The 14,556-nt window shown below is 36.9% G+C and overlaps 1 protein-coding gene across 7 annotated transcripts in view; it reads right to left on the minus strand.

Moving 5' to 3' along the window:
- PCLO (piccolo presynaptic cytomatrix protein) overlaps positions 1 to 14,556 on the minus strand; it is a 326,044-nt gene that overhangs the window by 101,879 nt on the left and 209,609 nt on the right. For all 7 annotated transcript variants that reach the window (XM_064702961.1, XM_064702964.1, XM_064702962.1 and 4 more), the window contains exon 10: positions 10,602 to 10,727. In XM_064702961.1, coding sequence (XP_064559031.1) covers positions 10,602 to 10,727 — 126 coding nt within the window. The remainder of the gene's footprint in view (positions 1 to 10,601; positions 10,728 to 14,556) is intronic.

A 14,556-nucleotide genomic window follows, 5' to 3' on the forward strand; every position in this document is an offset into this window, starting at 1 on the left:
TTTTGTGAAGGAAAATGTCACTACATGCTGACCTAAAAATGCTCATTCCACCACATATTATTCATGAAATCTGAGCTCCAATATGCAGAGGAAATAGCTATACTATAAATTATTGTCATCTTACTGACTTGAATGAAACTGTTTGCAAATCCTTGCATTTTCTAATCAATTAGATCCCCCCCAACCACCCCAATAATGACTAATTCAGTTTTTCCAGAAGTGATAATATTTAAGTACCTAAAAAAATGTTTGAAAAGTTGCCCAGAACATATTAATGCACGTATAAGGTAACTTCATAAGTTCTCAAATAAGTCATCTTTTTTAAAATTAAATTATTAACAACTCTTCATAATGATTCTTATGGTCTTGGAAGAATTTGCACACACCTGCCTAGTAAGTACTTTGAAATAACAAATGACTAAAGAAATTCTGCTTTCTGCAGTGCCTAGTTCACAGGCAGAAAAATGAGCTCTCTGTAATCCTGTTTGCTGCTGAGAACTGTGGTTTACAAACAACACATAGCTCTTGAGAATCACTGACAGGGGCTGTGTGCTACCCTGAATTTCAGAAGAACAAACCCTGAGTGGGGACAATTCACCCTGGGCCCTGAATCTTTGCTATGTTTTACGTCAATATAGCATTCCATAGAGTGACCAGGCTGGCCTAATATTCCTGGAGATCCAGATTTCAGGAATGGGATTGAAGGTTAAAATTGCTACATGTAAATACAAAATGTTCTAATACACTTTTTAGAATCCAGTGGCAGGAATAATTCTCCATAAGGACCTAGCTTTATTTAACCTGTACTTCAAGATGACCCTCACTTTGATTTCACTAGATTTTTTTTTTTACTACAATCACATCAAAATGCTAGTCTGCAAGTTTGAGCCCACAGCAAACTGCACAATAGGAAATGGAATTAGAATATTTTTAGCTTCCCAGTTCACTGGGAAGTCACTATCAAACAACACAGTTCAGTGGTTATGCAAAAGGCTTTTTCACACTGTAGTAAGATGTTTTTCTGGAATGCCCAAGTATGTGAACCCAAATAGACCTTGTCCCTTATAAACATCAGATAAAAATGTCCTGATTTTGTTTTATGAGATGGGGCTCAGCATGCCTAAGGTAAGCCTATAGAGTCTGAATTTTTGGTTATTAGTGAGAGACTTCATCTAAAAGACATACCTAAGCTCCCTGCATAGTGAATGGAAATGGGAGGGTGTGTTCGATGACTTTCACTGGTAAGAAAGATTGGCCTCAGTTTAGGCACTGAAGAATTTTGCCTGCTTTCTTTGTAAATCTGCTGCACAGAAGCTGGTCCTTGAAAGAAGAAGACAAGAACCAGAGCAATACAGGCACATATCTTTGATGCTCCAGGCTGAGATTCAAGTCCCTATCATCAGTCTCAGCAAGCAGCTAGGCAAAGGGGCAGGCACGGTGGTTTTATGTCTCTGCTTGTGATATTTGCTATCAGGTATAACATGATCTAGAAAATACCTGTTTTAACAATCCCAGACAGACTGCCTGTGTTTGACTAAAGATGCAGCTTTATCCTTGAATATCTTGGATGCAGTAACTAAACCCATCTTCTCTCCAGTATTGCCCAAACCAGCAAAGCCACACACCTCTTGCCAGCTCTGCCAGTATGTATTGGGAGTCCTGACACATGAAATACACCTGCATCTTCTGAGGAAAACACATCCACTTGATTTTAATACAGTATCTTAAAAATAGTGAAAGAAGGAATTAACTCTTCTGTGGAGACAAATGAGCCTTAAAAGTACTCACAGTGTCAGAATACAGCAGAAGCAGAAGAAGCATTCAAGAGTAAGACAGAAAGACTGGGACTACCTGGATGGGTGGTATCTGTCAATGTCAAAGGAAGAACCACAAAGCAGCTGTGATGTGTGTGATCCCAGAGGACAGCAGAAAGTTGCACGGTGCCAGCAGGAGCCAAGAAAGCTTTGTGGGCAGCCTGATGACAACACTGCCTTGCTGTGCTCAGAGAAACAGGGCTCCAGGCACATTCTCTGGAAGCATGGAATGGTTCTTTCCCAGAAGTGGATATTCTTTCTAACAGGAACTGCTCATCAAGGTCCTGAAAAATAACTGCTGGCAAAAGCTGTGCATCTGAAAATTACTAACTGCATAGCTCCACATGAGTACTTTATAATAGCTAGTAGTAGTTCCTAATACAATCTTGGTGGAGTGTTATTGAAAGCTAGTTATGACAGCAATGACATTTACCAGTGATCTTCCACAATTTGTATTTAAAACATTTGATGAGTGTTTTTCTCATGACCTTTGTGATGGTTCTTCACTTCATTAGCTCTGGAATATTTAGTGACTGTATTTGCCTCTTGCCTCTGATTGAAGCATCCCAGTTATTTTTCTTGTTTCCATAAATCAGACTTATCTATTTAGACTTAAAAAAACCCCTAACCATAGGAGTGTTTTGATAAAATTATTTCTTTGTTATTAGGAATCCAAGAGCCTTGTGCAATTTGTATAATATGCCTTTTCTAGCAAAATTTGTTTTCATCAATAATTAATTGTTCAAGTTATTTTCAGAGTTGTTGATCATAAAGAAGGTATAAACTATAGTAGTTTATATGGTACATGGCAAGACTAAATGCAGGAGTGAAAAAACTGGTAGCTGGCATTATGCAAGGGGCCGTATTGTTACTGGTCATAATAGGTTTCCATTCAATGCTTCTTTCCCATAGCTTTACAGAATTTATAGGTACACCTTAAGTTTTGCCTTCTGCTTTAGATTAAATAAATAAAAAATCCTAAAAGCTCAGTCCTTGCAGCTGCTCAACTACTTCCTAGATGCTAATTACTCTCTAACATTTCTTAAGTGATGATTTTTGTTGCAGAAAAATCAAGGATACAGAAATTACATTCTGAGCATAAACATTACAATCTCATATTACTTGTTTTATCTCATTGAAACTAATATTTTAAGTATATAAGAAGTTTTCTAATCAAGTGTCCTTGTAAACCCCCAGTTATATCATTCTGACAACATAAGATTAAAATTCCTTAAACTATATGTTCTATATTTTCTAAAGCCAGGGAAAGTGCTATTTTCTAAGTGTGTTTCAACTACCACAAAAGAGATTTAGTAAATAAAGCTGTGCACAGTGTTAGAGTAACCAGCTCTCAATACATTTCCAAGTCAATTGTTTATACTGCAACTATTTCTACTTTCACTTCTTTCTGTAAGTGCCATGCAAGTACTGAAACAATTCTCATTCCATCTGATAATTATCATCTCTTTCTCTTATCTTAGCAAGAGGCCAAATAAAACTCTCAGAGCAGCTCAACTTCTGCCATATTAAGAATGGAAGTGAGACCACTGTCAGTGGGACAGCACAGGGAACAGCCAAACCAGCATGATGAAGATTTCTGCCTTTCTTTTTTTTTCATTCTAGCAGATATTAGGGTAATTCCAACATGTTAAGCGATACACTTTGGCAGGGTGTCCTTTCTAGTAACTTAATTTTCTTAAAAAAATTAATTTAAAAATATTTAAAGGCACTTTTTAATATATTGAATGTCCATTGCCATGCTTAACAAGAATAATCCTATACCTCTGATTGTTACCTATAAAAAAGAAGTACAAGGCAGAACAAAATACATGGATGAGAGGAGCACAGCTACGTAAATTATGATTTACAGCTGAGGGAGGTTATTTTGTTTCTCTTTTTTAGATTAAGTCCTTTCTAAAGAGCTTTATGGCAAAGTTTACAACCAAACAATGGCACTGCCTGTTATTGGATTGGATAGGTTGGATATTAGGAAAAAGGTTTTTACTGAAAGAGTGATAAAGTACTGGAATGGCCTGCCCAGGGAGGTGGAGTCACCATTCCTGGATGTGTTTAAAAAAGACTGGGTGTGGCACTCAGTGCCATGGTTTAGTGGCGGCATTGGGTCTGGGTTGGACTCTGCGATCCTGAAGATCTCTTCTAACCTAGTCATTCTGTGATTTTGATAAAGCCAGTTTCTGCTGGGACAGAGAAACCTGAGCCTGTAGCCCAGGGAAAACGTTGAGAGCAAGCTCTCTTCTCTTCTGACCCAGAATAAGCACAGACAGCAAAATAGATCACGAAGACTAACACTTTAGAGAACAGGGTAAAATTAATACTTTTTTTCTCAATGGAGTAATAAATTAAAGCAGCCAAACTGCAAAATGGAAGTAGAGGATGGAAATACTATTAGTGTTCATTTAAGACTTTATCCAGTTTTTTGAGAATTTTTCCTTCCCTTCTTGTGCTCCTTTTAATTTTGTTTCATCATTTTCCAGCTTCATTGTGCTATCTACTTTTTGCCAGAAATGTAATTATCAGAGGGACTCAAGAAGGGATGCTGGCTCTTCACTATCTTTGCTTCATGGGGACTGTAAAATCTCTTTTCATTGCGATGCTGCAATCAATGTTTCCAATTTTAGCTGTCTAAACAGCAAGCAGTGCTCACTACACTATTTTAAAACTCAGGAAGACCTATTGCACTTCCCACAAATAGATGACCAGCCAGTGACCGATAAAAGATCAGCCAGAGTTACACTTGTGCTCATCTATAACTCAGGGATAAGAGGGAAGTGTGACAAGGGTAGAGAGAAGGATAGTGACTTACTGCTTCTGTTCTGGTTTTCCAGCTGTTTAGATACCCATGACCATTCCAGTCACGCTGCATTTTCCAAGCAGCATGCAAAGCACGTCTGTGATACGACAAGAGACAGCTTTGATAAGATGGACAGCCATTACACCTGGAGTGCCTTTGCAAAAGACCTTCTGAAACAGTCTGGCCTTGCTTTTCAGCACTTGATGCTATCCAAAGTAGCCAAAAAAAGTATCAAAGAACTTGTTAGCAGAAAATCTATTAACATTTTCTTTATAATCTTTTCATGGACTGGTCAGTAATCCCATTGCATCCCCCTGTCCTTCTGAGAGGACTTGAAAGAAATCATGTGTTTCCAATGCCAGTAAACAACAAGCTTTAAGATGACAAGGACTTAAAAACTTGAAAAGCTATGATTGAAAATTTATGATCTGAAAACACATGAAGGGATACATTCCCAGGGCATGGCTGACGTGAAACAGGTTCTGGAAGCTATCTAGTTGTCACTTTTAAATGGAGGAGTGAGAAAGCTACCTGTATTCAAAGATGTCTTTGCCCAGAATTCAGGAAAATCTTTAAACAATAATTCTAATATTCCAAAAGCCTCTACCCAATATTGATTATGGCCAGATTCATCTTACTTATACTAGACAACCAAAGTACAGATAATCATCTCCCCCACAATGGCCATCTCCTCTCTAGTTTATTCATTAGCCTTATTTACATTCTCCTCAGAGGAAGAACTATAGACAGTATAAATACTCTTTTTCTCCACTTAATGCAGACTACTTTATGCATGAGGGATTGCTTAAACACCATGAACATATTGTCTGTCTTTCAGTTTCCATGTGCAGCCTTCCCCAGATTCAAAACTGCTACCAAAGGCTCTCATATTAGTCTCTCATATTTCACTCTCATTTCTGGGTGGTCAGCTGATTGATATTTTGTAGTAGATTTTCACCTAACAGTGGAGCTGCTCTCTTTATCATCATATATAAGTCTTTGTATCTTTATAATAATTTTCCTTTTGATTTACTGCCTGTTTTGGAAATAATGAAGAGCTGTGCTAACCATACTTGGACACATATAGAAAAGAGTCCCACTGAACCCTGACTTTTTCTTCTCTGCCTTTGAAGACTCTCTCAGTATACATCTTTCCATTATGAAGCCTGATGCTTGAAGTGAACTAGGTCACAAGCCAAGCTCCATGGGTGGGAGCTGCAGGGCATTCTGGTTAAGGCAGGGTTCTCACAGGGCTTCCTGGGTCTGCCTTCTTCTTCCATGAACTGAAGGTGGGGAGCTAGACTGCTCTCTGATGGAGGTTATCCAAATAGCTCTTTTCTCCTTTCCCCTATCATATTTTGCTTTGGATGGAAATCACTTCCCACTGGTCTAGATGTGGCCCTCTTTTGCCAGGAAGAGCATGTTGTATGGCACACCCTGTTCATCTCATATGTCAGTTTGCTGTGGAAAGTTGCTTGGTGACAAGCAGTGAAAATGTTCTCTCTACTGGCTCCAGATCTGTGAGAAAGTATTTTTATTGACACTGTGGCCATGGTCTGTGGATCCAAGAGGTCATAAACTGTGCCATCCCATGAAAGCCCAAAGGAAGGCTCTAAGTCTTAATCTGAGGAATGATTCTAGTGTTATTTGACCCCATATTAAGGCATTAGAGAGAGTGAGCTCTGTATCAAAAGTCTTCTTACAGAAGAAAATTGTGACAATTGAATATTTAAGAATATGTACAACTTTATGCATGAGGGGAAAAGAAACATGAATAAATATGGATAAGAGGAAATATGGAGACCTCAATTTAATTTCCTGAAGGCATCTTAAAGTTCTGAGTTTGCAGTTTTCCAGAGATGAAAGAGATCTCTGGCATTCCCAAAGACCCACTCATTTAGAATGCTTTCCTAAGGGGAACCAGCCATGTGGCCTGGGAAACTTTCAGCACAATTAAAGGCAGTAAACAAATTTAGAAAAGCTGACCATCTCTTTCTTAGCCGGTGAATCAAATTCTAAAAGGTGCTGAGCACATTTAGGAACTTATCCTCAATATTTAGACTTTGTTGCTGAGGACATTGGATGTGCTTTTACCTACTCTTGAAGGCAGGTGGCTCTGACAGGACCCTTACAGTGTTTTCATGAGCAATGTTTCCTGCATCCTGAGAAAAGTAATTATTAATTTAGATAAAAATAAGTGCAAAAGGATTGGACTGAGGGGAGGGCACCATTAACTAAGATCACATCTAAGATGGAACTCTCCAACAGCAGTGCAGTTTCTCTCCTCTGACATACTTAACAGCTTTAGCAGGTCTCATTATCTTTCAGTATCTTATGTCTATCAGGTAGTTTTTCTTCCAGGAAGTTCTATTTCAGTATTTTTAATGACAAGATTTTTTGTCTTCATATATATTATTTTCCTGTTTTTTAAGCTTGAGAAGATATATTTTAAATGATCTATACATATTAAAAATAGACATGCACACATAAGGGCTCAGGACAGGATAACAGAAGTCTGACTAATGCTGCTGAGTGAGGTATAAGCCAAGGCAGTAAGATCACCACAAATCAAGTTCACCATAAGTTTTTTACAGAGCTGGTTTACCAGAATTTCTAGAAGACTGGAAAGTCAGGGAATGTCTTCATCTCAGTGAGCATCAGATGACCTAACCATTGCAACACAGCTTGTCTGGCTTGAAAACTTGAAATAAAGACACCTGTTATCAGTTCCCAGTTCTCTACTCAGCCTACTGAAATGGTCCAATCAGAAAACTGGAATGCCGAGGGCATCCAGAAAACTTGTAGGAGTAGGAAACACACATAAACATTTCATTTCTGCTCCTTACTCTATATTCTTCTGTTTCTGAAAAATGCTGGCTGAAATGCCGCTCACTCAGTGGATTCACCAGGTGGAAAGGAACTGAACTGTTCCTGTCAGCACGAGGGGGAGCACAGGCACATCTATCAAACTGACACAGCCCTTGCACTTGATGAGCTCCGTGGAATGAGTCTTCCACCCCCAGTTTTTGTTACGCCAATGAGTGATGAATCAGAGATATTTTTGACATTTGAAAGCAATTCAAGGTGAGAGAACCGGGAAGAGTGGTATTTGCCAGTCAGAACCATAAATAAATTTTTCAGCACTAAGACTCCTCCAAAGCTTTTTAAATAGGCAAAAATTTTATGTTATTCCCTAAGGATAGGAATGCTATCTCTGTGTCATTTATTTATATGCAGTCATACAGAGAGCAGGTAGGAGTTTGTCTTCCTTCATAACCACAATAAATCCAACCTTGTTTCTTCAGCCTTGTTTCTTATGCTATTGGTAGGATTTTCAGACTTAACCTGGTGTTTTTAGAATTAGAGGAATTAATTAAGTTGATGGGATTTTTCAGAGTGATTCATGTTCTTAGAAAGGCTAATGAGTCAAGATACTAACTTGTAGTGACATTAGTAGATGTTTACTTGATGACTGTTTATACTCTATCTTGCAGTCACACAGCATTTAATCAGGAAAAGTGACTCATGATTACTGAAAAAAAAAAAGTAATGCATTTACAGATAATGACATGCAAAGTTTTCTTTATTTTTTCTCTCTGTGGTGTGAGAGACAGCAAATAACTTGAAAAAGAAAAGAAGGCCAGCTTCTATTTTCAGAGATGTTGGTAAATCCAACAGTCTGGCTGGATTTACCCAGATCAATATGAGAATGATTGAAGACTTCAGTGGATTTTAGCTCTTCTGAGGGGTAGAGGTTAAATGGGCACCAGCCATATTTCCACTAAGCCAACCACAACTCACAGTGAAGTAGAAAAAAATCTTTGTTGATCCCCGATAGCCATCTAAAATAACATAAAAAGTAAACTAGATGTAAAGGCAAGACCCAAAGGTGAATGACAGTGAGAGGAAATGTTTGTCTTGTATGTCATAGTCAAAGTGCATTTTGCAGGATGCATTTTTTTTTTTTCTGAGAGAACATTTAACACATCAATACTGAAACATATTCTGAGACACTGTGTAGACAAATTCTACAGATGAAATATAGGGATTTTGATGGAGTTGATTTATGCCAACATATCCAAGTCTAGGATACTTTTATAAAGGTTGATTTAGAAACATGACTGAACATATGATGGGAGAATGAAACAAAGGAGTAAATATTTTACTGTCACAGTCATCTTCCTATAAAATAAGAATAAACCTTCAAAATTCATTATATGAACAGATTAAAAAGTAAATTTCTATGTCAGATTTTTCCTGTAGTTATTGTAAATCCAAGATGTTCTTGATCACTGCTGAAATGAACCAAATGTGGTGAATAAAGAACTGTTTTAAACTTCAATTTCCAGAAAATTTCCTGGCAAAAGAAACCAAAATATTACAGATAATTCCAATCTCTAACTGCTCATTCTCTTTCTTGAAATGTCCAGTCCTGGGTAAATGTTGAATAACCACATTTTTCCTCTTTACTTGCTTGGTACTGAAACAAAGCATGCGTGATCTAGCACAGTTATGAAAGACCTACTTATTTGTAGAAAGGGAGCCAAAACAAATATTTGCTTCAAAACACACAAAATTAAGGTCAATTCTTTCATCATTCATGCACAAAAAATAACACTATTCTATCATTTCATGAGTGAGATACTACCCATTAAAAATTAATATCAGAATCAAGTGTATAGGCCAAAAATAAATATATTTCTTTTTAATTTTCTTTTTAATTTCATTGCACATTGGGGTTTGTGTCCCTTTGGGTTTTTTTTCTTTTGTTGTATATCATTAACATTTTGGCAAAGAAAGCACCAAGGATGTAAAAAGTTGCAGGGTGAATGCAGGTGACACTGTTTTGTAATACCCACGGAATAATTAAACTATTCCTTATAAATGCATTCTTTAATCAATTTACTCAGTTTTTCTGCCTGCAAAGTACTTTTGATTAAATCATGACTTTTTTTTTTTTGCTTGTTTACCATTCAGAAAACTTATGTGAATTTAATTCTGCCTGGAATAACTATTCTTCCTACTTTTCTTCTTTTGTTATTTTTCCCTGAGTTCATGCTTTTATTTAAGAAAAAGAAAAAACATAAAAGAGTTTAATGAGTTGTACACAAATGTACTCTTTTGTTGTCTATGGACAGACTGACACTTCAGGTGCATATAGATTTGTAAAAGAGAACTAGAAAATAGCTATAAAAAGAGAAAGTTATAAAAAGAAGGTGGTATCCATGTAATCACAGAAATAAATTGTTAGACTGATCACATTGCAATAATCCTAGAAAATGTATTGATAATGAATACTCACTCCACCTAGCTTTGGTAGCCTAAAAAATGATGTGAAGTTGAATGCAGTTTTCTAAAAGACAATTAAAGGAGGAAGACACTTTCAATTCTTGAAACAGAGGTCTAAATTAGATGAAATAACTGCTTTTCTGGGGATACCTCTTTTTCTCTGTTGCCTGTTGGGGCAGGTTGGATGGTTACCTTCAATTGGACAACTAACATTAGGAATGAATTACAGGGGACTAAAAAAATAAGTTTGTGCATGTAACTGGGAGACAACTGGATCTGGTTTACCTGTGCAACTAAGAAATACAATTTCAAATGGAAATTAAGTAATATAAGAAGTATAAGAAACAAAACTAAGAAACAAAAGTAATTTCAAACAAGGATACTTAGATGATCAAAACCCATGTCCATGATGCCGGCTGCTGACATGTGGCCATGCAGACATCATGTTGACACATGTTACTGAAGACACGCCCTAATAATGCTCATTGTGCCAACTCTCTTTGGCCATAGAAGCCATAAAATCACTTTCCCTCAGGACTTTTCTGCTTTAAGCATCATGGAGGTGTAGCTCTCATTCCTTGCACAAGATTGCGTCCGTTGTGCAAGAGAAAATGTGTGTTATAAATAATCATGACAAACTCCCAACAGTCCCATGGCTTCATATTTTAATAATTCATTTATCTTACCTTCTATAAGCTTCCCTGTCTGCTCTGCATTGCCCCCAGGCAAGATCTTGGCAATGTAAGCTCCAATTTCCCCACTGCTTCCTGGAATTTCTTTCCCACCTACAACTCGGATTCCCAGTCCATTGCCTGTGATCAAAAGAAAGAGAAAACTTTGAACAGAAATGAAGCAATGAATAATTCACTGGAAGGAAAGGAAGAGAACAAGTCATCAGAGGTTACTGAAGATGTCCCAGATAACTTCTGTCTGTAGTTGGAAGATCAGGGTTAACTGCAGTCACATCTGATGCTCTTCTAAAGACTTAAATTTGGGAAGATCTTCTTGAGCAGCTACTGCATGACTGACATAACACAAACAACTGAGTTATTAAAAATTACATTGAAGCTTGTCCTATCTTCTTCTGACAATCTATTTGCAATATTAATAAATTGAATTAAATTGCTAGAAACACAAAAGTGTGGATTCAAAGGATAGCTTTATCATATGCCTACAACATGCATGCAATTTAGCTGAGAAATTATAATATCTGAGCTTTTAGAATCACATAATTATGGAGACATTAACAGAGATCCTTGAGCTTGCTTTTTCAAGCAGCAACGCACGAACATTTACATGAACCTATATTTGGCAAATGCTATTACTTTTCTTTAATATTTGCTTTAAATTGACATCTTTCACATCAAAGGATGTGCAAATTAATGGTGGAAAAAACAGGCAAGAATTCTGTGTAAAGCATCAATAAATCACATATTTTCTTCCTCTTAAAAAGAGTAGAGAGATAAACACATTTTCATCACTCATTGTTTCAGATGGAGAGAAGCAGATCACTAGCCTCTGTACAAAATAATGAGGGTGAAAACAAAAGCTCAAAATATAAAAAAATAAAATAAAATAATCTTATGCATTGCAAATTTTTTGTGTTATTTTGCTCTTAAAAAAAGCAAAAACTTCCTAGTTAAACTATTAGTTAAACTATTTTTTTTCTTTGAAGAAAGTTCCATATGAGATGATTTACACTTAGGTCTGAGAATTAAAAGGCAAATTTACCCACCTTTATTGTAATGGCTAAAAATAATATTTTTCAATTGATTAATTTCATAAGCCAAACCTGCTGAGTGATTAGACTAACCAGCTGTAGAAAGGTCACCACACCACCAAAGCAAAGCTTTGTCTTTTTAGATTAAGGCTTTTCCTTTTCATAATGCCATTAGTGTTTCATAAGTCAGCCCTGAGTTTCTTTCAGTAAAAGGATTACCACATTGCATTTCTGACAGAAGAAAAGTGTCCACTGGTTTTTCTATCCCAGTTTAGCTAAATCTATATACTTTTTGACTCAGCTTTCCTCATAATTAGATATTTTCCAATTTTTTTCTTTTAGGAGAGTGATTTTTCCATTTAATCGGAACAAACTGTGTTAATATTTTAAGTTAATTACCTTATTTCAGTGCAAATTGGAAATTTTGCACTGGTAGGTAAAGTATATTTTTCCTAACTTGACAGGGATAGAAAAGCCACCATTCTAAGGATGATGCCCTTTAAAAAATTAGACAATACAATTTTTAAAAACTAAGTACCTCATTGCATAAAGTGAATGCATACACCTGAAAAAACATTTAAACATAAGTCCATCCTGAGAACTTAGAAATTCGTGCAGGCTGCACAGACAACTTCTGATCAAGCAGTATGAAAAGAGTCATTAATATGTTTAAACTGGGAACTAGTGAGTTCAGCAAAGCCAATAAACAACTATTCTTTGTGCATAACACACACAAGCAAGGACACAGTATCTTAACTCACACAGTCAACACAGGGAATTTTAATTATATTTTTCATCACAGAGGGCAGGAACTCCTCAGAGTCAGGATTTTATCATGATGCACAGTCTTGGCATTTCTACTTCTCATAGGTTATTTGTGACAGAATGGCAGAGAAGTAGTTTGTCATATAAATGAGTGTACACTTGATTTCAGAGGCATTCACATGGATACCTATGCTAGGGAACTGAAAATCTTGGCTGATACATTTGCTTAGTTTTTCGAGTGTTTTGTCCATATTACTGCTAATAAAAGAAAGTACTTTTCATGCTATTATATGATGATTTTTTTTTTATTCTAGACACTTTGAAAGTGCTTGTATTTTATGTTTGCAGGTTTTATAGTCAAATGTATGACTGACCTTATGGATAAAGTAGAGATATGCTTGCTAAGGGACAATCACTGGTGAGTGTGAGATTGTGTGTGTTGCAAAAACACTACTAGAAAATTATTTAAATTACAAATTAAATTACGGTTAATTACAAAGCCTTCATTCCTGGTAGTTAAAATGAATGAGCTCTAAGTGCTCTGTTCTGGTTGACAATAAAATATTGCTTGGATCTTGGTGTATTTTTTCATGTAAAGTTGGGTTTTCAGGCCTATTAATATTTTATCTATTGAAAATATTGAGCTTACTACTTCTGTTTGAAATTTCATTGCCCAGTTTATAACTTTGACTGCAGACAGTTTTAAAATACCCATCAGACACATTCATTTATGCTTTCTTAGATATCTTTTCCCTTGTTTTTGTTGTTGCTTTTATTTTTAATTTTGAGTCTTAATTTCCATCTCTCAGGCTATTTTGATATAACCATACATTAATGTTTCTTATTCAGATTTCCTGATTAATAAATTTCCTTTTTCTTTAGAAGACACGAGACCAGTAAACCATCAAAAAGCAAATCACTGTGATTTGAATAAGAGAAGGCACCTTTCTGAATTATGAGTATTGATTTCCATGAAAATATATTCAGGAGAACATCTCTTCAAAGGGAATTTTGCACCTAGAAATCCAATCCTTTTTAGGATGCTTCAAAGTGAGAAGACTGGTAATTAATTAAAACAGTTTTTACTGATCTCCCAAGGCTGTGATCCTACTCTCCCATCGAATCTTAACTAAAGCTTTAAGATGGAGCATGCTAAGCTAAAAAAAAACCACCCCAAAACCCAATCCCACCCAAACCAAATACAGAATAAAATTTATAATGCTAAACTTTGACAAGGCTGATCATTCAACAAAATGGCTTTTATACATTGATAAACAAACAAATAATAAAAAAAAGATACTAAATCAGTTAGCTTGTAAGCCTTTGATTTATACAGCTGAACATATGAACAATCAGAGTTTGAAGCTTTAGGTCACCTTCCCAGAGGATGATGGGAAGGTGCTGGATGTAATTTTTCTGGATTTTACTATGCCTTTTGATGCTGGATCTCACATCATCCTTAGGGATGAGCTGTCCAGCTGTGGGATGAGTGTGTTCACAATGTTCTTGGTGAAGAACTGTCTGAAGGGCAGAGCTGAAAGGACTGTAGTGAATGGAATGACATCTGGCTGGGACTGGGCACCAGCAGTGCTCTTCAGGGATCAATTCTAGGCCAGATTTGTTCCATATGGGTGTCAAAAATCTGAATGCAGGAGTTGACTGCACCACTAGCATGTTTGCTCATGACAAAAACTGGGAGGTGCTGTTGACAAGAGGCCTTTCAGAGGAATCTAGATAGCATGGAACACTGGGCTGTGATTAATGGGATGAAATTTAGCAGGTGGGAATGCTGGATCCTGGACCTGTGACTGGGCACAAGTGTAAGTGGGGAAAGCAATGGCTGTAAAAAAGAGAGGGATCTGTGGGTGCTGCTCAGCCAAAGGGACAAACCCTGTCCTGGTGGCACCAAACACAGCATCACCAGGCAGTCAAAAGGGCTGATTGTGCACTGTGCCCAGCATTGGTTCAGCCTCACCTTGAGATCTGTGCACAGGTCTGGGCCCTACAATTTGGGAAGGATTATCAAGGTCCTTGAATGTGTCTGAAGGAGGGCAGTGAGGCTGGTGAGAGAGATGGAAGGAATGTTCGGTGAGGAGAGTCTGAACGCTTTGGGTTTGTCAAATTTGGAGGAAAGGCTGTGAGAGGCAACCTCATTT

The sequence above is a fragment of the Zonotrichia leucophrys genome, chromosome 1A, assembly GCF_028769735.1.
Source record: "Zonotrichia leucophrys gambelii isolate GWCS_2022_RI chromosome 1A, RI_Zleu_2.0, whole genome shotgun sequence".
Classification (NCBI taxonomy): Eukaryota; Metazoa; Chordata; class Aves; order Passeriformes; family Passerellidae; genus Zonotrichia; species Zonotrichia leucophrys.